The sequence below is a fragment of the Pituophis catenifer genome, unplaced genomic scaffold (assembly GCF_029215685.1).
Source record: "Pituophis catenifer annectens isolate HBS135680 unplaced genomic scaffold, rPitCat1.0.hap2 SCAF_10, whole genome shotgun sequence".
In the NCBI taxonomy this organism is placed as follows: Eukaryota; Metazoa; Chordata; class Lepidosauria; order Squamata; family Colubridae; genus Pituophis; species Pituophis catenifer.
The window spans coordinates 20,236,335-20,261,389 of NW_027256890.1; the positions used below are offsets into that span (position 1 = coordinate 20,236,335).

A 25,055-nucleotide genomic window follows, 5' to 3' on the forward strand; every position below is an offset into this window, starting at 1 on the left:
AAAATAGGGAGAGGGAGAAAGAAAGGGAGAAAGAAAGAGAAAAATAGGGAGAGGGCGAAAGAGAAAGAACGAAAAATAGGGAGAGGGAGAGAGAGAACAGATAGTCCTCGACTTACACTTTCATTTAGCGACCGTTCACCGAAGTGACCACGGCACGTTTTTCAGAGTTAACGACTTTTGTAAGCCTCCCCGGGATTGCGGGATCATAATTCAGGCGGACGCGTATTGATGACGGTCGCGGTGCCCCCCGGGGGGGCTGTCACATGATCCTCCTTTGCGCCCTGCTGACGAGCCAAGTCAAGGGGAGGGGGGGAAACCAGTTTCACTTAACAACCGGGTTGCTTATTTAACAAGTGCAATGATTCACTTAACAACTGTGGCAAGAAAGGTCGTAGAATGGGACTTGGGAAACGTCTCGCTGAGCAACAGAAATTGGGGGCGACGCTGCGGTCGGAAGTCGCGGACTACCTGTACAATGGCCGTAGGGCCGTATCTGGGCAAGGCTGCCCTATTGGGCGGGGCAGGGGGGCTTCTCAGCAGTCTTCATCCAAAGCCCCCTTTCCTACCAAAATGGCGACACTCCGGACGTTGTATGAGACGGCGTGGGCCGAAGCAGCCTTGTAGAAAATCCGGCGTTACCCCCTTTATGCAAATATTTTTATTTCCTGCCACCTCAGAACAAAAAGGACAACTATCGTTCACATGATACGACATTGGGCCGGGCGTGGGAAAGCCTGCGCTGGGCTCTGGAGGGTCGTTTGCAAGGAGTCGAAATCTATCCCGCCGAAGCTGGGGAGGTTGGCCGCGTTGGGTTGCACGATGCTCAGAAGGTCTCGGGGCAGCTGGCGCTTAACCCCCACGGCTTCCAGCTGCTTTTCGTCCGCCGGGTTCTGAGAGGAGGAGGGAAAGAGAGAAAGAAAGAAAGAAGATCAGAAATGTCAATCACAATAGAGCGGGAAGGGACCTTGGAGGTCTTCTAGTCCAGCCCCGATTGCTCAAGCAGGAGACTTTATACCCTTTCGGACAAAAGGGTGTCCAATCTCTTCTTTAAAAAACCCAGGGATGGGGAAGGAAGGAAAGAAGGAAGGAAGGAAGGAAGGAAGGAAGGAAGGAAGGAAGGAAGGAAGGAAGGAAGGAGATGGATGGGTGGAAGGAAGGAGAAATGGATGGAAGGAAGGAGAGATGGATGAATGGAAGGAAGGAAGGAGATGGATGGGTGAAAGGAAGGAAGAAATGGATGGAAAGAAGGAGAGATGGATGAATGGAAGGAAGGAAGGAAATGGGTGGAAAGAAGGAGAAATGGATGGAAGGAAGGAGAGATGGATGGATGGAAGGAAGGAAGGAAGGAAGGAGATGGATGGGTGGAAGGAAGGAGAGAAGGAGAGAGAGATGGATGAATGGATGGATGGAAGGAAGGAAGGAGAAATGGATGGAAGGAAGGAAGGAAGGGGATGGAAGGAAGGAAGGAGAAATGGATGGAAGGAAGGAGAGATGGATGAATGGATGGATGGAAGGAAGGAAGGAGAGATGGATGGATGGATGGATGGATGGATGGAAGGAAGGAAGGAAGGAAGGAAGGAAGGAAGGAAGGAAGGGGGGGATCGTGTGATCCCGAGACACTGTGACCGTCATAAGTACGAGGTCAGTGGCCAAGCGTCTTGAATTTTGATCATGTGACCGTGGGGGAGGCTGCAATGGCCATAAGTCGAAAAAGTCACTGTTTCCAGTGCCGTTTTAACTTTGGTCAGTAAACGAATGGTTGTTAAGTCAAGGAGTATCTGTATTTATTTAATTTGGTCGTAATTCGAGGACGAACTGAAATTTGTCCCCGAAATGTCAGGTCCTTTCAGGAGGCAAAAATCCAGGAGTAGGCTCCTGGGGGTTTGGCAGAACCTCTAGCTAAGATTCTGTGCAGTTCGGAGAACCCCCAAATCCCACTCTTGGCTGGCCCCGCCCACCCCATCCTGCCCCTCCCAGGAGTCCCCACGCGGCCCGTTTTGGATGCAGGTAAGTGCAGGACGGGCGCGGAGGCTCAGGGGGAGCGAAAAACGGGCCTACCGGAAGTTCTGGAAGTTTCGGGCCTCCAGAGGGCCTCCAGAGCCTGGGGAGGCCGTTTTCGATCTCCCGGAGGCTCAAGTAAAGCCTGCAGAGCCCGGGGAGAGCAAAAACCCGCCGTGGTGCAGGAAGCTGACTAGGCCACGCCCACCATGGCCACGCCCACCGGACAGAGGACCCCTTGCTAAAATTTTTGAAGCCCACCCTCGCAAAAAATCTCACCTTTGGGAGGTTGTATTTCTCCCGCAAATGAGCTCTGAGAGAAGCACGCTGAGCTTTCTGCCGGCCAAAGGCTGCGTCTCGTTCGGCCCTGGAGAAGACGAAGACGAAGAAGAAGAAGAAAGAAGAAAGAAGAAAGAAGAAAGAAGAAAGAAGAAAGAAGAAGAAGAAGAAGAAGAAGAAGAAGAAGAAGAGGGTTTCAAGAAGAGGGGAAAGGAAACCGCCAAAGTTGTGGCATTGGTCTCTCGTCAGACTCCCACCCCGAACACAAAATCACACGACCCGAATGCGTAGCCAGGCACTGTTTCTCCTGGGGGGGGAAAAAAAAATCTTCCCTCCTCTTATGTTTCTTCTACAGAATTGGGAGATTTTGTAACCTCAAGAAGACGCTAAACGGTTTTATTCCCAGCTGTTTCATCGGAAGCAAAGAAAAAAAGCGACTCTGGCACCGAGAAACTGACTAGATCGAAGACAGTACGCTCTGGGATCGGTGCCCGGAAATTGGACTAGAGAGCAAAAAGGTAAGGAGGGGAGGATGAAGGGATACCTATCAATCTATTCCTTCCTTCCTTCCTTCCTTCCTCACTATCTGTTTATCTGTATCTCTTTTCCTTGCGTACCACACTCCCTCTCTTCTCTATCGCCATCTGTTAATGTATTTTATATTCTTTTTTTCTATCTATCTGTCTGTCTGTCTGTCTGCCTGTCTATCTATCTATCTATCTATCTAATCTTATCTTTTTCCTTGCTTCCTTTTCTTCCTCCCTTTCCCTCTCCCCTATCTCCATCTATTTATTTTTATCTAATTCATTTTATCTATTTATAATCTATTTATTCTATCTAATCTATCCATCTTTTCCTTGCTTTCCTTACTTTTTCTTCCCTCCCTCTCTTCTTTTCCTATCTCCATTTTAATATCTACTGGTATCTCTCTCTTTCTCTTTCTATCTATCAATCATCTCTTTTTTCCCTTTCCTTCCTTCTTTCTCTATCTCCAACTATTTATTTTTATATTTTATAATCTATCTCTTTTCCTTGATTTCCTTCCTTTTTCCCTCCCTCTTTTCTTTTCCTATCTCCATTTTAATATCTACCAGTATCTATCTATCTGTCTGTCTATCATTTATCTTTTTTCCTTTCCTTCCTTTCCTTCCTCCCTTCTCTATCTCCAACTATTTATTTTTATATTTTATAATCTATCTCTTTTCCTTGATTTCCTTCCTTTTTCTTCCCTCCCTTTTCTTTTCCTATCTCCATTTTAATATCTACCACTATCCATCTATCTATCTATCGATTGATCTACTATCTATCTATCTATCTATCTATCTATCATCTATCTATTTATCTATCTATCTGTCTATCATCTATCTATCTATCTATTTCAACTACTTATACAGCTATTTAGCTGTTCAATTTTAAAGAGTTTGTCTGGCTGCCTCCTGTTTACACCAAGGTGTAAACTACGCTTACTTCTGCCTCGGGTGGACCTGCATCTTGACCGGCTCCCAGCTGTGGCTTCTCTGGACGCCCATGTCTTTGTCCTTGGCGGAATCCGTTGAGAAGCCGCAGAGCAGTTCTTTGACCGCGTCCCCAAACCCCGATCTCATGGTAAGGACGGGAGCCGAGTGGAGAAGAAGAGGCTGTTTGGCACCTGGGACTGAAAAGCAACGAAAAAGCAGCTTCGTAAAAAGACGCACCCAAAAACATTTTCTCCCTCCGTCGGAAACCGAGCAAAAGCCAACATCCCAACTGATATTCTCGTTTTCCATAAAAACGATGGGACTCACGGAGGTAGATCTCCCAAGATAGTTCAGCTTCTCTTGGCGTTAGGTAGATCTTCCCTCTCCGGAGGTGGCCGAAGGATGATTAAAAAAAAACCTTGCCTGCTCAAGATCTTTTAAGTGGAGATCAGGAGCAATAAGGAGAACAGGTTTTCCTTGATCCATTCGGGGCGACAGCTGGCAAGGCAGATGGTCCGGTGAGTGGAGCTGCTAGTACGTGCCCTTGTCTGGAGGACAGGTATTTGGGTCTTTCTCGGATAAAACAGCAAAGGTACTAGTCCTCAATGGATTTGGGCCCAAGAGAACCAGGGCTAAAAGCTGGTCCCAAACTATCTTTTTTTTTTAAAAAAAAAGGGGGTCGAGAGCCCGTCTGCAACATCTTGTGGTACCTTAAGGACAAATAAGATTTATCGCAGGTAGGAGGAATGGAGAGAGTTTGGGTTAAGGCGCGAAGCTTGGAACTAGGAGACTGGGAGTTCTGGACCTGCCTCGGATGACTTTTGGGCCAGCCACTTCCTTTCAGCCCTAAGAAGAAGGGCAATGGCAAAACCTTTTTTTCTGAAAAACCTTGCCAAGAAAACTGCAGGGGTTTGTCCAGGCGGTTCCCGAAGATCAGAGACGATGAAAAGCAAGGAAGAGAGAGAGAGAGAGAGAAATACAGACAGAGAAAAATTAGATGGATAATAGAGATGGATGGATGGATGGATAATAGATAATATGTGATATAAAGATTAGATGGATAATAGATAATATAGATAGATTAGATGGATAATAGATAATATGAGATGGATGGATGGATAGATGAATAATAGATATGTGATATAGATTAGATAGATATGAGATAGATAGATAGATAGATAGATAGATAGATGATAGATAGATAGATAGATAGATAGATAGATAGATAGATAGATAGATAGATAGATAGATGGATAAGAGATGGATGGATGGATGGATAAGAGATATGTGATATAAAGATAGATTAAATGGATAATAGATATGTGATAGAGAGGATAGATGGATAATAGATAATATATGATAGATTAGATGGATAATAGATAATATGAGATGGATGGATGGATGGATGGATGGATGGATGGATGGATGGATGATAGATAATATGTGATATAAAAATAGATGGATAATATGTAATAGATGGATGGATGGATAGATGAATAATAGATATGTGATATAGATTAGATAGATATGAGATAGATATAGATAGATAGATAGATAGATAGATAGATAGATAGATAGATAGATAAAGAGATGGATGGATAAGAGATATGTGATATAAAGATAGATTAAATGGATAATAGATATGTGATAGAGAGGATAGATGGATAATAGATAATATATGATAGATTAGATGGATAATAGATAATATGAGATAGATAGATGGATGGATGGATGGATGGATGGATGGATGGATGATAGATAATATGTGATATAAAAATAGATGGATAATATTTAATAGATGGATGGATAATAGATAAAGTGATAGGATAGATGGATAATAGTTAATATGTGATATAGATACGATAGATTAGATGGATAATATAGATATGTGACAGACAGACAGATATAGAGATGCCCACAATTCCTTGACATACAATACTAGGAACATTTATTAAAATAATGACAAGAGGAAAGGACTAGCACTGCCTGTGTGAAAATTGCTTCACGCTTATCAAGCAAAACTAAAACGAGTCCTTGGCTTTGCCGTCTAAAGCAACCCTTTGCAGCACAATGACACACAATCCCACCCCCACCACACACACACACACACCGCGAGAGGGATGAAAGGTTTATAGAAGAAGCTGAAGGAGCAGATGCAGCTGGCATGACTTGAGTTTTAAGCTCCTTACATCGGGGGGGAAGAAGGCTGGGGATATCGTGATCTCAGCTCCCCTTTTTTTCTTGAACTGGATTGTCTCCAGCTAAGATGCTCTTCCCTGAAACAGCAATGAAAATAATAAGCAGAGAGGTTACCGGGGGGGGGGGGGGGGATTGATAAATTAGCACCTGGTATATAGTCCCGGACTTACAACGGCAACCGGGACCAGAATTTCGGTCGTCAAGCAAGGCGTTTGTTAAACTGAGTCACTGCTCACTTTTTTTTTCTTTTGTTCAGCCAATTTTTAATACGCACTTGATCTTGCTAATTTGCAAAGCTCGAGAAAAACCTAGCCATTCGGGATTCATATAAAATTTTATATAAAATTTAGAACGGGGAATTTACAGTATTTTCTTAGAACAAGAAAAGACAGCCTGCGCCTCCAGATCTAATGCAGGTAGTCCTCGACTTACAACAATTCATTTAGTGACTGTTCGTATTTATGACGGTCACAGTGCCCCCCACATAAGGTGAGGTCTACCTGTATGGCATTTGTCCCGATCTCAAAAAAAAAAAATGTTTTATAGGTGGCATTTACCACCAGCAAGACTGGCAAAGATGTTTAAAAACATGTCCGCCAAATTTTGGAAATGCAATCAGATATCGGGTACCATTATCATATGTGATGGACATGTCCAAAGGCCAAAAATAATATTGGACAAAAGTACATACATGGTTAGAAAAAAAAAAATGGCAAAGCAACATATAGATTTAAAACCAGAAATATTTTTGTTGGGTATTTTAACCAGAAAAGTACAATAAATAGAATACGTATTTAATTTTACGGGTGTTAACAGCAGCGAGAATTGTTTTCACACAACAGTGGAAAAATGAAGAGATCTCTACTGATGAAACTGTAATAATAATAATAATAATAATAATAATAATAATAATAATAATAATAATAATAATAATAATAATAATAATATATTAGAATGTGCAGAGATGGATAGATTAACACTCAGAATAAAGGAGAAGGAAGAAACAGAGTATTTTTTAACATGGGACTCATTTTACCTGACAGAAACAGAAGTTAGAAACTTAAAAGTTTAAGAGAATGATTAACGATATAATGAAGATCTATTAGCATGGATAAGCAAATACTATTATTATTAATGCTATGGATATTGTTATCATTATATTATTATATTTTTCAAAACTAACTGTATCCAGACAACGCACTGTTCATGTAGCTATTGAGTTTTTGTGCTCACTAAAGAAAAACGCATAAATAAAATATTTTTAAAAATGGTATGCTAAAAAGAAAAAAAAAGAGGAAAGAGAAAGCAAACGGATAAATTTTTCCTATCCCGAATAGAAGCACACTGGGACAGGGAACACAATTGGACACCTGGAATTGTATGTGTGTTGCCAGAAATAATTATAATTATCAGTCGCCCGCTCGGCCAGATGTTTAGACTGGATTTGGCATTTTTATCTGCCTCTCCGGGATAGGCAGATGTGGTCGACTGATGGTCTCGGCGCAGGATTTCAGCTGTTCCAAACAAAGCTGCCTTTCGCAATTGACCGATGGGAATTTTGTCAATGCAGACGGTGTTCAATTATTATGATGGTTTGTCGCAAAGTTAGTTAGGGTCACTAACTGTGGTGAGAGCAGAGAGAAAAGCGAAGAAACAGGAAGCGTTAACACCCAACACAGAGCGAACTTCATTGGACGTGGCCTTTTTATTTTTCCCCACCAGGACTGTACAAAATTCATATAAAATTCCGGCGTTTGAAACGGGGGTGCGGTTTGTTCTCCCCAAAAAAATAATCGTCCGACAACCGCAAAATCCACGCAGGGTAGAGAACTGGGCAGAGAGGATGGAGTGGGGGACAGGGAGGGTAGCATTATTTACAGAGGGAGGGAAATGGCACAAGATATCCTGTGTGTTTTATATATAATTTATATATACACAGATATATATATATATATATTTATATATTTATATTTTATCGAGAGAGATATTTACAGACTATTTCACATATCCACAAACTTTATAAGGTAACAAAAAAGGGAGGGAACCTGGAGGAGAGGAGAACTCAAAAAGGTTTTTTTCTGTGTTCTTCGGACGGTCGGAAAAGCACCAAAAATGGAGAAAAGACGTGCCCGGCCACCACAGGGGCCAAATACGTTTTGAGAGGAGGGGGGTTTCAAGGGTTCAGGAAACGAAGCCAAGAGGCCCGACGGGTCACCGGCTGATGTCCCGGTTCGAATCCCAAGCTTTCGGGGCGGGCTGTAGTTGGAGGACGCTGAAGAAGGGGTGCTTTTGGGCCTCGGAGAGGGTCATCCTTTTGGCCGGCTCGTATTCTAGCATGCCCTCCAGGAGGTCGAAGAGCTGATGGTGTTCTACGGCTTCGGACGCCAGGTATCTCTGGAAAGAGAAGCGGAGAGGAAGGGCTAGGAGGAAGAGTGGGGTGAAGTGGGGCAGCCGTTAAAAAACGATTTAAGCTGGTGGGGCTGGAGGAACAGGCTGCTAAGTTTCTCCTTGTTCTGACCTAGGCTTCCTGAGACAGTAAAAATTACTGATTAGTCCCCAAAACCCTCTCTTTATTTTAACAGCTGTAAATTCTGTTCATTCCCAGCTCTGATGAGTCACAAAGAGTTTGTAAAGAGTCCGACAGAAGTCTGCCACAGTCCTTCGGGATAAGGCTGATCAACACCCACCTTTATCTCCCTTGACACGCTGCCAAAGGCCTAATTGGCAATTAGCTTTGCAAAGCCACACACACGGAGGACAGAGTCAAAAATGGAGCTTCGGAATGTAAACCAACCAGAACGAACAAAGTTGCTTCCTGCAAAGGCTCACATGCCTTTGCTCCTCCTTTATGTCTTATGGGAGGGGCCAATCATCTCCAAGCCTTACTCCCGAGTCGCCCCTTTTTTTCCTTAACTGTTCTTGCCTTCTGGCAGCTCTGTGCATGCGCACACTGAGAAGAGGCTCCCCCTGTGCCTTGCTGACGTCAGACTCTGGACGTTCCAGAGGCAGCACATAACTCCCTGATGGCCCTGGCTCCCTCTCTGCCTCCGACGCAGAGCCTTCCCCAGACTCCAGGACTGGCCCATGTTCCTCCCCAGCCTCCTCACTGTCCGACTCTGCTGCCAGCTCCGCAGGCTGCCGGCGGACCACAACACTCCTTGGTTGGCGGAAAAGGCTGGGTGGTTTGTCAGAGAGGGCATTCCTGCGTGGGGTTGGGCTAGAGCAGGGTTCTCCAACCTTGGCAACTTTAATGTCAGCACTTCAACCTGCATTTACTCTAGTGCTGACATAAGAAGGAGAAGAGGGGGCAGCTGGCAAGAGGACGCTTGACTTCTCACCTACTTATTTTCCCTGGAGATAATATCCCCTAGGAGATGAGATGGGAGGGGGGACATTCCTGGGAGCTTAAGTAGTAGATATGGGGAGAGTGATTTGGAAGAAGGCCACTGAGACGCAGAGAATTGGGGAACGGAAAGGGAAGGTTTGGGGTCAGGAAGTCAGAGTTGGCTACGCCACGATCGGGGACAGATTGTCGTGCTTAATAAAATGAAAGATTTCTTCATAGACTATCTGTTTGGAAATGCAATTTATTTTATTTGAGACGACATCGAAACCTGACATTTAAGACTTGTGGACTTCAACTCCCAGAACTCCCAGAACTCAACTCTGGGAGTTGAAGTCCACAAGTCTTAAAGTTGCCAAGGTTGGAGACCTCTGGGCTAGAGGACCTCTAAGGCCCCTCCCGCTTCTGTGATTTTAAATAGCTGGAGGAGGAGGAGGAGGAGGAGGCATGGACAATGGCAAATGACAGATAATCCGCTCGTTTAGTGACCGACGGTGCTGAAGTAAGTGACTTAAGGCCGTTTTTCACACTGACAGTGTCCCCATTGGTTACGAGATCATAATCTGGACGCTCGGCAACTGGCATGTTATTTATCACAGGATGGATGTATTATTACGGTTTCCTGAACGAATCAAAACTTGGTTGGGCTGGTGGGACACAGGGACAGGGCCCCGGCTTACCCGGAGTGGCTTGCAGTTTTCGCGCACATAGCGCCCCGCAGAGGTATTCTCATCCCAGTCTAAATGGCCGTGGTAGAAATATTTCTGCTTCCTAAACCGGAGGGGGGGGGGGGACAAAAAAATGTCACATGAGTGATACAGACGTTTCATTTCCCAGCTAAGTAATATCATCAGTGGTGCTGGGAGGAGGAGGAGGAGGAGGAGGAGGAGGAGGAGGAGGAGGAGGAGGAGGAGGAGGAGGAGGAGGAGGAGGAAGACTGTGAGGTCCTTGGTGCTCTCTGACCTTGGTGGTTTTCTTGCAGACGTTTCATTTCCCAGCTAAGTAATATCATCAGTGGGGGTGGGAGGAGGGGGAGGATGAGGGAGGAGGAAGAGAGGTGGAGGAGGAGGAGAACTGTGGGTTCCTTGGTGCTCTCTGAACTTGGTTGGTAACATCAGTGCTAGAAGGGAGTGGGGTTTGCAGAATGGAGGAGAGAGAGAAAGAGGAGGAAGATGAAAAAAAGAGGACACGGACAAGGAGAAAGCAGACGAAAGGAACCCAGGGGTGGTCCTTGGTGCTCTCTGAGCGTGGTGGTTTTCTGGGAGATGTTTCATTTCCCAGCTAAGTAATATCATCGGTGCTAGAAGAGAGTGAAGGTTTGCCGATGAAGTCACCTGGTTGTGTCATGAAACATCTGCAAACCCCCACCCCCAAAGCTCAGAGAGAACCAAGGACCCCCACAATTCTCCTCCTCCTCCTCCTTCTTCTAGCACTGATGGTGTTAGCTAGCTGGGTCATGAAACCTCTGCAATAAAACCACTCAGAGAGCACCAAGGACCCTCAGTCCTCCTCCCCTTCCTCTTCCCTTCCTCCTCCCAAACACCACCTCCTTCTAGCACTGATGATGTTAGCTAGTTGAGTCATGAAATCTCTGCAAGAAAACCACCAAGCTCAGAAAGCATCAAGGACCCCCCCCCCCCACACACACACAGTTCAACCCTGAGCTATGAAGATTCCCTTTTAACAGTCTCGACTTCTGCTCCTAATCCAAAGCCGCTCGAGTTCCAGGCCTTTTCGACCTTCCCTGAGGATCGTACCCCCTCCTTCCTCTGCCCCCAACACTCTTTACCTTGTTTTTCGGATCATCCGGGATGGGATGGGGCCTAGGATACGCTCCATCATAGCCAGGTGTTCGCGATTGTCATGGGTCTACAAGGGAGGGGGGGAAAAAGTTTTAGTTGGTGGGGAAAAAAAAAAAGACCTGGAACGGCCTGATTTTGGTCGGGCTCACCCCTTCCTTCCTGCCTCCAATGGCTCCTACCTGCCAGACTCACCTGGAACAAGGTGAAGCCCATATAATACTCGAAGATAATACAGCCGACGCTCCAAACGTCGCAAGGTTGGGTCCAGCCAAGTTCTGTTGCAGCAAAAAAAAAAAAAAAAAAGGAGTTTCAGAGTCTGCATTTGTGGTATTCAGAGTCCGACCCGGAGCTGGGAAAGGCACCGAGGTATAATTACTGACCTAAAATGACCTCGGGTGCCCGGTAGTGCCGCGTGGAGACGATGGTGCTGTGATGCTCGTGATCGAAAGTGGCACTGCCGAAATCCACCACCCGAATGGCTGTGTTTTTGATGCTGCGCTCGTCACGTTTCTGGGAGGGGAGGGGGAGGAGAGGGGGAGGGACAGGGGTGGGATTGAAAAATTTTAGTGACCGGCTCACTGCCTGGTTGCTGGGTGGACGTGGCCATGGGGTCGTGGCCTGCTCCTGCACCACGTGGGAGGGGGCGGGGGGGAGGCGTTTTTTGCCCTCCCCAGGCTCTGAAGGCTTTTCTTGAGCCTCCAGGAGGGAGAAAATGGCCTCCCCCGGGCTCTGGAGGCCGGAAACGTGCCCATTTCTGGACTTCCGGTAGGCCTGTTTTTCGCCCTCCCCAGGCCCCAGAGGCTTTTCTTGAGCCTCCGGGAGGGGTGAAAACGGCCTTCCCGGATTCCGGAGGCCTTCTGGACTTCCGGTAGGCCCATTTTTCGCCCTCCCAGAGCCTCCGCGTTGGCCCTGTACTTACCTCGCATCCAAAACTGGCCGTGTGGAGACTCCTGGGAGGGGAGGGTTGGGGTGGGCGGGGCCAACCAGTCCTTGCAACTACCGGTTCGGTGAACCAGATGTAACATTAGCATCCGGTTCGCAAGAACCGGTCAGAACTGGCTGAATCCCACCCCTGGGGAAGGAAAAGTTGGAGTTAGCAGCAAGGACAATGTTCTCCCACCTTCATGCCGAACCCAAAGTAGCCCTGAAGGGGAGGGAGGCCGTACCAGAGGAGGAGACATTCCCGGTGACACAAGCTCACCTTTTCCAGGTTGTAGGTCATCTCGTAATCCGAATTGACGAACAGGATGTTCTCCGGCTTGAGGTCTGTATGGGTGAGCTTGTTCTCGTGTAGAACTGGGAGGGAGAGAAAGTGTAAGAGAGAGGGAGGGAAGGAAGAAAGGAGGGGGAGAGAAAGAATGGAGGGGGAATGGAGAAGAAAGATACAAAGATAGGACGGACGGACGGAAGGAGAGAGGGAGGTTGATAGACACAGACAGACAAAGATAGGGAAGGGAGGGAAGAAGAAGTAGAGAGAGAAAATGGAAAGGAAGAGGAAAGATACAAAGATTGGAAGGAAGGGAGGAAGGGAAGAGAAGATTGATACATAGATACAGATAGATGGCGATAGGGAAGGGAGGGAGGGAAGAAAGGAAGTGGAGAGAAAGAATGGAAGGAAATGGAAAGATACAGAGATTGGAAGCGATGGGAGGGAGGGAGGGAGGGAGGGAAGGGATTGGTAGACACAAAAACAGACAGATGGTAATAGGGGAGGGAGGGAAGAAAGGAAGGAAGGAAGGAAAAGATTGATAGGGATAGATGGATGATCATTTAGATTGACAGGTAGGTAGGTAGATGAGCGGATGGATGGAGGTAGGGAAAGGAGGAAGACCCACATGTTTGCATGCACCCTTCTACATTCAAAGTCACTGCCAGCTAAGGCGTCGTAAATCCTTATTCGAATTCAAAACCAATTGGAATGACCCCCTCCCTCCCTCCCTCTCTTCTTTCAGCCCTCTGCTCCCCCCTTCCCACCCCGGACACTCACATCTGACCGCCTGGCACACTTGGTAGGCCATATGCCTGATCTGGTGGAGCGGGTAGGGCAGGTAGTTGTTATCCTTCAGGAAGTCGAACGTGCTGAGGCCCAGGAGCTCAAAAGAGATGCACATGTGGCCGTGATAGTCGAACCAATCGTACATCCGGACGCAGAGGCTGAAAGGGGGAAACCGAGGCAAAGAGGAGGAGGAGGAGGAGGAGGAGGGGTTGGGAAGAGGGAAATGAACTTTTCAAAAATTGACTCGGCACCCGAGAAAGGGCAGGTTAGTCTGGAGCACAGCTATGGGTGAATGTGAAGGAAGCAATGACTGCGGCCAATAAAAATAGGGAAAGGGGGGGAGCAATCATCCATAAGGACCCTAAACGTGGGAAGACAGATTGCAGAGGATCTGGGGATGCCACAAATTAATTAATTAATTAAGATTTATTTGTTTGTTTGTTTATTTTGCTGCCTATTTGCTCCTGGCAACTCAAGGCAGCTTACAGAATATAAAAACCACATTTAAAAACAGTAAAATTAATTTCAAAAAAACCCCAAATCAATTAATGTAATAAAATCAATTAATGTAATTGATTTAGGCCCCCTCTCACCCAGGAGGGCGCCTAAATCCAACTTACTTTTGGTTGTTGGGATCTTTCTCGTTAATTTTCTCCAGCACGTTGATCTCCAAGCGAGCGGCTTCTTTGTATTTCTCGACGTTCTTGATGATTTTGAGCGCCACTCGGGTGTTGCCCCTGGGGGGGGGGAGGGGGGGGAAACCATGGAGAAAGTAAGAAATGGGATTGAGGTCCCAGGAAAGCAACCACGGCAGGCGGACTGACCCAGCCCTGCTTGTGAAATGCACTTTCTCTGCTCTGCTCTGGCGTAATAAAGGCCAAGACAGACCAGCTTGGCACATTGATGCTCAACTGTAGTTTGCTTGTCTTAAGGCCTTGGCTGGCTGGGGAATTCTGGGAGTTGAAGTTCAGGCCTCTTAAAGTTGCTCGGGTTTGAGAAACATTGGATCTATCTACCTACCTACCTATCTTCCATCATCTTGTCTCTTATCTATCTATCTATCTATCTATCTATCTATCTATCTATCTATCTATCTATCTTATCTTTTATCTATTCTATACTTATCTTCCATTATCTATCTTTTTCTTATCTATGATCCATCATCTATCATCCATTATCTATCTAAATTATATCTTATCCACCTATATCTATCCATCTATCTACCTATATCTATCTATCTATTCTATATCTATCTTCTACTTTATCTTCTACCTTATATCTTATCTATGATCCATCATCTATCATCCATTATCTATCTACCTTATATCTTATCTTATCCATCTATCTATATCTATCTATCTATTCTATATCTTCTACCTTATCTTCTACCTTATCTTATATCTTATCTATGATCCATCATCTACCTAGCTATCATCCATTATCTACCTTATATCTTATCCATCTAGCTATATCTATCCATCTATATATCTACTGTATCTATCTATATCTACCTATCTATATCTATCATCTATCCTTATATCTTATCTATATCAATCTTTCTTATCTATTATCTCTCTATCATCTTATCCATCCATCTCCAATCTGTTTCTATTTCTTCTGTATCTATCATTTATTTCGAATTATGTCTGTTATCTTCTCTATATCTCCCATCCATCCATCAATCCATCCATCCATCCAATCTCTCTCTCTCTCTCTCTTCCCCCCCTCCGTCTGTTGGTCTAACTCTATCTATCTCTCCATCTTGGATCTGTGGCGGCCATCCAGTTTAGGAGGAAAATCTGGAGCCAGCTGGACTTCCATCCTGGCTGGGGAGGGAAACACCAGTCAACTTTCCAGCAGCCCGAGCCAGTTCCCCCTCACCTGCGATGATCGATGCACTGCACCACGCGACCGAAGGTACCTTCCCCGAGAGTGGTGATGATCTCATCTGCAGAGGAAAGGAGACAGAAGAGGTTTGGGGGCAGGGGAGGGGAGAAGAGGAGAGGGTGAGACGCGGGGCCCGGCATCTGAGGGCCAAACAACAAAACATCACCACCAAAAAATAAAAATAAAAATAAAAGAGACTATCTTGGCCAGTCCCTAACGCTTCGGATATCAATACAGAAAGAAATTAAATGGGAGGGAGGGAGGGAAAGAAGGATAGAGGCAAAAAGGGAGGAAAGAAAAAAAAAAGAGAGGGGGAAAAAAAAAAGACTGAGGTTTGGTCTTTTATTTAAAAAAAAAAAAACACTGCAAAGAGAGAGAGGAAATAAAACAACAGAACAAACGAGGAAAAGGGAGGAAGCTAAGAACAATTCTGTAACTGCGACGGGAGCTTAACTAGAGACGGGATTAATGTTACGATTTCGCAGTACATCTCTCTTGCAGACAGTCGCCGACCCGATAGATGAGGTGGCCTTCCACGTCGACTTCCACGTTCTTGGCTCTCCTCCTGCTGCCGGGACGACTCTGCTGCCGGGGAGGCCCCCCCAAAAACGCAGCGGCGGCGGCGGTGGTGGTGGGGCGGAGAGGGGAGGGTTTTCATTCATTCATTCATTGTTTTCACCCGGGCGGCGAAGGGGGGAAGCCAGCCAAGTGGACACGGTGGGCCCGTGGCGGATATGGAGGTGGTGGTGGTGGCGGGACGAATTCCAGGCCAAGTTCATAGCGGCACAGAGGCGTATAGGTATAAACAATATACAACACACGTGAACAATAAGAGGGGTGGCAAGGGAGGAAAAGCAATGCTCAACACACACACACACGCAAACACACACTCTTGCACGCCCGCCGGCTCAGGGTGGTCTTTGCAGGTGGTCCTCGACTTACGACCACAATGGAGCTTCCCCCCCCCAAAAGCGAGATGTTTATTAAGTGATCTTCGCCCCCCCCCCTTTTTTTATGACCTTCCTTGCCACCGCTGTTAAGCTAGTCACACGGTCGTTAAGCGAATCTGCCTTCCCCCCCATGGCTTGTAAGGAAGTCGCAAAAGGGAAATCACGCGACCCGGGACGCTGCGACCGTCGTTAACTGCGAGTCAAGCGTCCGATGTAAATCGCGTGACCGTGGGGGAATGCTTCCATGGTCGTTAAGCGTGGAAAAGTGCGGTCATTAAGTCCCTTTTTTTCCCCAGGGCGGTTGTGACTTTGAACGGTGGCTAAAATGAACGGTCGTAAGTCGAGGACTACCTATATATATATATAAAATAAATAAATAAACAGGAATCATCCATCAAAGTTAGGGAAAGCGTCTTCTGCAAACGGGGTGCTGCCCCTGAGAAGAGGACCCCGTAGGAAACACATATCAAGTAAAGGTCAGCGACGGAATGACAGGAAATTTATTATTATTATTATTATTATTATTATTATTATTATTATTATTATTACTACTACTACTACTACTACTATTATTATATTTTATTTCTATACCGCCCTTCTCCTGCGGGACTCAGGGCGGTGTACAGCCAAGATAAAAACATGGCATATAAAAATTTAAAAACAATTTAAAAAACAATTAAATAATTTCGGCCCAAGATATTAAAAACAACCCAATTAAAACCAATTAAATACTTTCTAGTATTGGGGAGGGGGACAGTGGTGGGTTTAAAAAATTTTTTTGCTACTGGTTCGGTGGGCGTGGCTAGGTGGGGGGGGGCATGTGACTGAGTGGGCGTGGCCAATTTGACGGCACTCACACCCACTCAGTCACATGACACGCCCCCCCCACCTAGCCACGCCCAGAGGAAAAAGTAGGAAAATTTTGGGAATTTCCACCTACCTCTGCTCTCCCTTCGCCAGTCGCCCCCGTTTCCCCTCCTTTAGCGGCCCTGGCCCTAGCCACGCTTCCTCCCCCCCACCTCTTTGTTCAGGCTGCTTATCTTCCGCGGCGGCTGGTCCAAAGTCCGGAAGGCAAGCTGACAAGAGTTTTCATCGGCCCCCCAGCCAGCCGCCGCTGCTGGAAAGCGGCTGGCAAAGAAGCCTCTTTGAGAGCTGCTTTGTGGCTGCGGCGGTTGGCCGCAGGCCGCTGAAAAGAACCAAAGTTCGCGGAAACAGCTGCTGCCATCGTCATGTTCTTCGCGCATGCGCATCCCATTGGACTTGCAAGGTAATGGGATGTGCGTGTGCGAAGAACATGGCGACGAACATGGGGCGGGGCGAGCGGTGACCGGAGGGATTGGTTTGGGGGCGTGGCCAGCTGGCCACCTTGGCCAAATTTCCACCAACGGTTCGCACGAACCATCTGAATACCACCTCTGGACGGTGGAGATATATCCCAGTCCAAGCTACAATTTTCCAGCTTGCCTGTTCTAGAAGCAATAAGGGTGGGATTATTATATCCTCTCTGCTCCCCGATTTTCTGAACAGCCAGTCCAGATTTTGACGCTGGCTGGGGGTGAATGATTTCCTAAATTCTCTTAAATTGGGTGCGGTTACACGACGCCTCCCTTAACAACTGCAATTTGGTGGTATGTCGAGGACTGTGTGTATAGGCAGAAGACGGCTTCTAGACCAACGTTCCACACACACTAGGAAAACCAAAAAATGAAAATAAAAAAATTACAAAGATTTCGAAGATTTCACGAGATTTTTGAAACTTTCAGACCCGTTTTTGAAGGCAGAGAATTTTATGAAATGAATAGATGTTATCAACCATCATTCCACTGTTGTAGTCTGCTCATAAATTTATCGATCTATCCATCCACCCATCCGATTTATACGTAAATAAGTCCGGACATAAATAAGTTTAATAAATTGGCCCATAACTCCAGGGGAAAAGTTTGGGTTTTTTTTTTAATGCTTTTGAAAAGGTTAATAGGGTTGGACAAGATTAGCTTTGCTGGGGGGTGGGGTGGAGATGGAGGCAGCTTGATCATTTCAAAGAGCTACCACTGAAAAGATTCCGATCAGAAATGTTTTACTTTGAAGTTCTATAAAATAAATATATAGAAATAATATTCTGGATTATATGAAGGCCTTTAAAAGCTTAGTATCGTTCAACAGAAACTTTAGACAAGGAAATTCCTTAAAATCACATTTTCCCCCCAAGCTTCCACTACTGCCAATCCCAGAAAAAAAATGTAAATTTCCAAGCAACTCAAAACTAACATGAATGTTCCTAGGACAGACTCGGATCTCATTCCGTGATGCCGATTTCCCACGAATCCAGAATGCCATTCCTAAGCGAATTCCAGAGATCTGGAGAAGGCCGAAGGGATTCTGACACTGCCTGGATCAAAGGATCGGAAGCAGCAGAGATTACTCACCGAGGAGGAACGGCTGAAGGAGCGGCTTCCGTGCCGTCTCCGTTGCCGTTTCCGTCCGTTGCTCTTGCAGTTCCGGTAACTGCCGTCCCGGGAACGTTGGTACTCATCCGAAGGGTGGTATTCGGGTTCGTAGTAGGCATCGCCGCCCCGGTCGCTGTAGCCGTCTCGCCGGTAATCCTCCAGGTATCGCCGGTCATAGGCACGTCGGTCGGACGAGTGATCGTCGTAACTGAGAGGAAGAGCGAAATTAAAGCGATCCAGGAAACCGACTTATGTTGTTGTTGATCATTTAATGACACCATAATCTTTTGCAGGGTGGAGTTGGGGCAACTGAATGGAGCTGAGTGTTTGAATGGCCGGATGCCTTTCTTGTCGCCAGTGCGGAGTTTTTCCCAGCAGATAATATTCTCATGGTGCCCAGAGAGAGAAATATCTGCCTCGACCTAGGATCGAACTCACAGTCTCCTGATTGTGAGGCAAGAGGTTCACCTCTAGGCCACCGCACCGCTCATCCTGAAAACCATCTATATGATTAGAATAGAATAGAATAGAATAGAATAGAATAGAATAGAATAGAATAGAATAGAATAGAATAGAATAGAATAGAATAGAATAGAATAGAATAGAATAGAATAGAATAAGAATAAGAGTAGAGTAGAGTAGAGTAGAGTAGAGTAGAGTAGAGTAGAATAAGAATAAGAATAGAGTAGAGTAGAGTAGAGTAGAGTAGAGTAGAGTAGAGTAGAGTAGAGTAGAATAAGAGTAGAGTAGAGTAGAGTAGAGTAGAGTAGAGTAGAGTAGAGTAGAGTAGAGTAGAGTAGAGTAGAGTAGAATAGAATAGAATAGAATAGAATAGAATAGAATAGAATAGAATAGAATAGAATAGAATAGAATAGAATTCTTTATTGGCCGAGTGTGATTGGACACACAAGGAATTTGTCTTTGGTGCATACGCTCTCAGTGTACATAAAAGATACATTCGTCAAGAATCATAAGGTACAACACTTAATGATAGTCATAGGGAACAAATAAGCAATGATTCACTTAACAACTGAAGTGATTAACAATTAGGATTAACAACTAGGCTCAAACGGTCATAAAATTAGGCATGGCTCACTTAACAACTATTCTGCTTAGGAAGGGAAATTCTGGTCTCAATTCTGGTCGAGGACTACCTATAGAAGAGTCCGTTTAGTGACCGTCTAAAGTTACAGCAGCACTGAAAAAAACTATTTATGGTCATTTTTCACACATTTGACCGTTGCAGCATCCCCATGGTCAAGTGGCCAAAATTCCGACGCTTAACAACTGACTCATACTTATGACGATTTCAATGTTCCCCCAGGTCATGTGATCCCTTTGACAAGCACAGTCACTGGGGAAGCCAGATTCACCTAAACCACCGTATGACTAACTTTAACTGCAGTGGTTCGCTTAATAACTGTGGCAGAAAGGTTGTAAAATGAAGCAAAACTCACTCAGCAACTCCCTCGGTTAGCAATGGAAATGTTGGGCTCGGCTGTGGTTGTAAGTCGAGGACTAACTGCATTGAAGCCTTCTCCTCGCAGGCTCCGTTTTGGGGACTCACTCACCTCCGGGATCGGACGTGATAGCTGTCCTCTCTGTGACGCCATCGCTCACTGCTACTCGAGTGGGAACGACTCCGTCGCCGCTTGTGTTTACGGCTTCGGTAACACTCGCGGTAGCTGCCCCGGCTGCTGCGTTCCGAAGACAGAAACCTCCGAGAACGAGGCATCTGGCAAGGGGAGGAAAAGAATCAGAAGACCAACCGGAGAGGTTGAACCTTAAAAGTGGTAAGAAACAGCCAAAAAACAACAAACAAACAAACATGTACGCAACCACCCTGCAAGGTAGGCCAGCTGGAAGGAAAAAGGAAGCTGGGCAGTTAAAAGGAAGAAACTGCTGCGATCACACATATTGCTCCTAGAAGCACGAAGCCGAAAACACTAGCCTGAAGACGACGAATGAGACTACTAGATTATTTATTTATTTATTTATTTATTTATTACATGTATTTATATGCCGCCATTCTCCCGAAGGACTCAGGGCGGCGAACACAAGTTAAGAAACAAGTACAATAAAATCATAATTTAATCCAAATAATTAATTAGTAGTAAATAATAAAGCCCGGAATCAGTCTCAGCCTATTTGTTTAAAAAGCCAAGTCTTCAAGTCTTATATTATATATTATATATATGTATTATATATTATACACTTACACATATATATTTTATATATATTATTATATATTATACACTTACAAATATTATACAATTACATGGGAAGAAATCCGAGATATTAACTGTACACACACACACACACACACATATGTGTGTGTGTGTGTGTGTAGGTCTTTGGTTATTCGGGTTTTCTCCCGCGTAAAATTGGAGGTTTCTTGGCAACGTTTCAATGAAGTCTCAATCGTCATCTTCAGGCTGGTGTTCTCAGCTTCGTGCTTCTAGGAGCAATGTGTGTGATCGCAGCTGTTTCTTCCTTTTAACTCCCACTAGCAGTTCAAAGGAAGAAACAGCTGCGATCACACACATTGCTCCTAGAAGCACGAAGCCGAAAACACCAGCCTGAAGATGACGAATGAGACTACTAGATTATATATTATACGCTTACACATTTATATTTTATATATATTATTATATATTATACACTTACAAATATTATACAATTACACGGGAAGAAACCCGAGATATTAACTGTGTACACACACACACACACACACATATATATATATATGTAGGTCTTTGGTTATTCGGGTTGTCTCCCGCATAAAATTGGAAGTGTCTTGACGATGTTTCGACAAAGTCTCAAGACACTCAAGACATAAGACAACGTCGCCAAGACACTTCCAATTTTACGTGGGAGAACACCCGAATAACCAAAGACCTACATACGAATACCCGCGAAAACCTCAGAAAACATATATGTTGCTCCTAGAAGCACGAAGCCGAGAACACCAGCCTGAAGATGACGAATGAGACTTCGTCGAAACGTTGCCAAGACACCTCCAATTTTACGCGGGAGAACACCCGAATAACCAAAGACCTACATACAAATACCTGCGAAAACCTCAGAAAACATATATATGTATATGACTTCATCGAAACGTTGCCAAGACACTTCCAATCTTACGCGGGAGAAAACCCGAATAACCAAATATATATAGAAATAGAATATAGGAAATAGGAAATGAATAGAATAGAATAGAAAGAGTAGAGTAGAATAGAATAGAATAGAATATAAGTAGAAGTAGAGTATATATATATATATATATATATATATATATATATATATATATATATATATATATATATATATATATATATGTAGGTCTTTGGTTATTCGGGTCTTCTCCCACGTAAAATTGAAGGTTTCTTGGCGACGTTTCGACGAAGTCTCATTCGTCATCTTCAGGCTGGTGTTCTCGGCTTCGTGCTTCCAGGAGCAATATATTACATTATATATATATATATATATATATATATATATATATATATATATATATATATATATATATATATATATATATATATATGTATATATTACATTATATATAATTATATATTACATCCCTCTCCCGCCCTCAATTTATTTATTTATATCTTTTTTTAAGAAAAAATACATTTTATTTTATTTTTTATTTTTTTTATTTTTTATTCATTTATTAAATGAATTTTAACTCTAGGCGGCTGAATGGGGCCCAAGGACGGCCTACCTGGCAGGGCTGTTGTGCAGCCATCGCCCCGGGAGGCGCTTTTTTTTTTTTTTCTTTTTTTCCCCCCCTTTTTAAGAGGCCCGGTCGGGATGGAGGCCTCCCCGGCTGCTTCGTCGGCCTCTCCCGGGCCTGTTTCGGGGGTCCCGAAGAGCCTCCGAGGCCTCCCCCGGCCCCGCCGCCTCGCCTCGCCTCGCCTCACCTTCTTGGCCGTCAGCCCCGTGCGCTTGTCCCACAGGAAGTCCGTCTTGGCGGCGGCTCGTCCTTTCCCCGCCCGGCCGGCCGCCCGCCCGTCGTCGTCGCTTCGCCTCAGCGTCCCCGCCGCCGCCCGGGGTCGCTCTGAGGAAAGCTCGGGGCTGAGGGGGGGGGGGAGGGGGCGAAACGGGAGGAGAGGCTTAACCGCGCATGCGCCGCCACGCACGGATGGCGTCACAAAGCGCCCTGAAACGTCCCCCTTTTTTTTTTGCGCGCCCCAGGATCGTCGAAAGTTACAGAGAAGAGGACGGTCCCGGTGGAGGGGGGTGGGGGAAATCAACTTTGCGCCGGCAGCTTCCGGGTGCGCTTGGCAAGAAATGGTCTTCCTCCAATGAATTAGAATAGAAAAAAGAAAAAAGAAAAAAGAAAAAAGAAAAAAGAAAAAAGGAAAGGAAAGGAAAGGAAAGAAAAGAAAAGAAAAGAAAAGAAAAGAAAAGAAAAGAAAAGAAAAGAAAAGAAAAGAAAAGAAAAGAGTAATAGAATATAGGAAATAGGAAATGAATAGAATAGAATGGAATGGAATGGAATGGAATGGAATGGAATGGAATGGAATGGAATGGAAGTAGAGTGGAGTGGAGCAGAGCAGAGCAAAGTAGAATATAGAAATAGAATATAGGAAATAGGAAATGAATAGAATGGAATAGAAGTAGAGTAGAGTAGAGTTGAATAGAATAGGAAATAGTAATAGGAAATAGGAAATGAATAGAATGGAATGGAATGGAATAGAACGGAATAGAAGTAGAGTAGAGTAGAGTAGAATATAGGAATAGAATATAGGAAATAGGAAATGAATAGAATAGAATAGAAGTAGAGTTGAATAGAATAGAATAGAATAGAATAGAAGTAGTAGAGTAGAATACAATAGAATAGATAATAGAATAGAATAGAATAGATAATAGAATAGAATAGAATAGAATAGAATAGAATAGAATAGGAAATAGTAATAGGAAATAGGAAATGAATAGAATGGAATGGAAGTAGAGTTGAATAGAATAGAATAGATAATAGAATAGAATAGAATAGATAATAGAATAGAATAGAATAGAATAGAATAGAATAGGAAATAGTAATAGGAAATAGGAAATGAATAGAATGGAATGGAATGGAATGGAACGAAATAGAAGTAGAGTAGAGTAGAGTAGAGTAGAATATAGGAATAGAATATAGGAAATAGGAAATGAAAAGAATAGAATAGAATAGAATAGAATAGAATAGAATAGAACAGAACGGAACTGAATTCTTTATTGGCCAAGTGTGATTGGACACACAAGGAATTTGTCTTTGGTGCATATGTTCTCAGTGTACATAAAAAGACGATACATTCTTCAAGAATCATAAGGTACAACACTTAAAGCATTGAGAGCATACGCACCAAGACAAATTCCTTGTGTGTCCAATCAAACTTGGCCAATAATATCTCATTTTCTCTCTATTTTGGGGGTGGGGGAGGGGAAGAGAGGGGGGGCAATAACAGGAAAATATTTATAGCTCAGGGTTCATGTTTCATTTCATTTTATTTGATTTATAGGGTTCAAATGAGACAGTTGGTTTGCTTATAAATATTATAAATATTAATACTAAATTAAATATTTTGTTTACAATTTGGGTTGAGCTCCTTATATTTCGCCCACGTCCTTTAGGGTTCTTGCCCTTGAAAGATAAAATATAAATTTTACGGGGGAAAAAATCCACAACGACAACTAAAAGCGAAACCATTTGTCTATTTTACTTAAAAACAAACACACATGCGCAGTAGAGGCAGGACTGAGCTGGAGCACGTGACCTCCGCCTCGGCTCTCTCGCTCTAGCGATTGAATGGAGGGGCGGGGAAAATTCACCGCCACGCCCCCCCTCGAGCCACGCCCCTTCCCAGGCACCACGTTCCACGTGGGGAAAAAAAATATATTAACAAAAGCAACTTTCCCACGCGTGGAAGGTAATACAATTAGCAACTCCTGCGGGACAGATCCTTAATTTCCATCAAAAAGATATTACTATTTACTTATTAATTTATGTAAGTTTGATCAATTAAACCGATTTATTTTCTAAATGTAATAAATAAGGAATAAAATCGGTCATTGTGACTGGTAAGAATAAGATTGTGCCTCCTTCAGGATAGATAGATAGATAGATGATAGATAGATAGATAGATAGATAGATAGATAGATAGATAGATCCCTCAACATTAAGTGTTGTACCTTATGATGCTTGACGAATGTATCTTTTATGTACACTGAGAGCTTATGCACCAAAGACAAATTCCTTGTGTGTCCAATCACACTTGGCCAATAAAAAAAAATATTCTATTCTATTCTATTCTATTCTATTCTATTCTATTCTATTCTATTCTATTCTATTCTATTCTATTCTATTCTATTCTATTCTATTCTATTCCATTCCATTCCATTCCATTCCACTCCACTCCTTCTATTCTATTCTACTCTACTCTACTCTACTCAACTCTACTCCACTCCACTCCACTCCACTCCACTCCACTCCACTCCGTTCCCTTCCCTTCCCTTCCCTTCCACTCCACTCCACTCTAATTCTATTCTATTCTATTCTATTCTATTCTATTCTATTCTATTCTATTCTATTCTATTCTACTCTACTCTACTCTACTCTACTCTACTCTACTCCTACTCTACTCTACTCTTCTACTCTACTCTACTCTACTCTACTCTACTCTACTTCTATTCTACTCTACTCCAGTCTTCT

At 44.2% G+C, this 25,055-nt stretch overlaps 2 protein-coding genes across 5 annotated transcripts; both read right to left on the minus strand.

Annotated features, from left to right (window-relative positions):
- Window positions 1-643: 643 nt before the first annotated feature.
- On the minus strand, window positions 644-4,206 carry LOC139322201 (complexin-3-like). 2 transcript variants are annotated; one of them, XM_070951218.1, is made up of 4 exons: window positions 4,062-4,206; window positions 3,745-3,931; window positions 2,278-2,365; window positions 644-890 (listed from the first exon to the last, which is right to left on the minus strand). In XM_070951218.1, exons 2-4 carry the CDS (start codon window positions 3,879-3,881, stop codon window positions 699-701), a joined length of 417 nt encoding a protein of 138 aa, XP_070807319.1. In that variant the 5' UTR covers window positions 3,882-3,931; window positions 4,062-4,206; the 3' UTR covers window positions 644-698. The 2 variants fall into 2 exon arrangements, with proteins under 2 accessions (XP_070807319.1, XP_070807318.1); XM_070951217.1 differs by having other exon boundaries at window positions 3,745-4,206.
- Window positions 4,207-7,637: 3,431 nt separating this feature from the next.
- CLK2 (CDC like kinase 2) lies at window positions 7,638-22,407 on the minus strand. Of its 3 annotated transcripts, none has more exons than XM_070951272.1 (13): window positions 22,285-22,407; window positions 19,930-20,093; window positions 18,338-18,566; window positions 15,450-15,546; window positions 14,956-15,022; window positions 13,695-13,811; window positions 13,066-13,232; window positions 12,280-12,374; window positions 11,459-11,588; window positions 11,271-11,353; window positions 11,066-11,145; window positions 9,957-10,047; window positions 7,638-8,327 (listed from the first exon to the last, which is right to left on the minus strand). In XM_070951272.1, the coding sequence occupies exons 2-13, from the start codon at window positions 20,091-20,093 to the stop codon at window positions 8,145-8,147; spliced, it is 1,503 nt and encodes a 500-aa protein (XP_070807373.1). In that variant the 5' UTR covers window positions 22,285-22,407; the 3' UTR covers window positions 7,638-8,144. The 3 variants fall into 3 exon arrangements, with proteins under 3 accessions (XP_070807373.1, XP_070807372.1, XP_070807374.1); XM_070951271.1 differs by having other exon boundaries at window positions 15,450-15,543; window positions 22,285-22,328; XM_070951273.1 differs by lacking the exons at window positions 15,450-15,546; window positions 19,930-20,093; window positions 22,285-22,407 and having other exon boundaries at window positions 18,338-18,423.
- Between the last annotated feature and the right edge of the window lie 2,648 nt (window positions 22,408-25,055).

Excerpts from the sequence above, each read along its gene's own strand:
- CLK2 (XM_070951272.1), bottom strand. The coding sequence starts at position 20,093 with ATGCCTCGTTCTCGGAGGTTTCTGTCTTCGGAACGCAGCAGCCGGGGC. Across the intron at positions 15,547-18,337 it reads CCTTCAGCCGTTCCTCCTCG|CAGAGTCGTCCCGGCAGCAG; the intron begins GTGAGTAATCTC and ends CCTCCCCGGCAG. Across the intron at positions 11,354-11,458 it reads GGCACCCGAGGTCATTTTAG|AACTTGGCTGGACCCAACCT; the intron begins GTCAGTAATTAT and ends TTGCTGCAACAG.
- LOC139322201 (XM_070951217.1), bottom strand. The coding sequence starts at position 4,043 with ATGGAAAACGAGAATATCAGTTGGGATGTTGGCTTTTGCTCGGTTTCC. Across the intron at positions 2,366-3,744 it reads CAGGTCCACCCGAGGCAGAA|GGCCGAACGAGACGCAGCCT; the intron begins GTAAGCGTAGTT and ends CGTCTTCTCCAG. Across the intron at positions 891-2,277 it reads AGAAATACAACCTCCCAAAG|AACCCGGCGGACGAAAAGCA; the intron begins GTGAGATTTTTT and ends TCCTCCTCTCAG.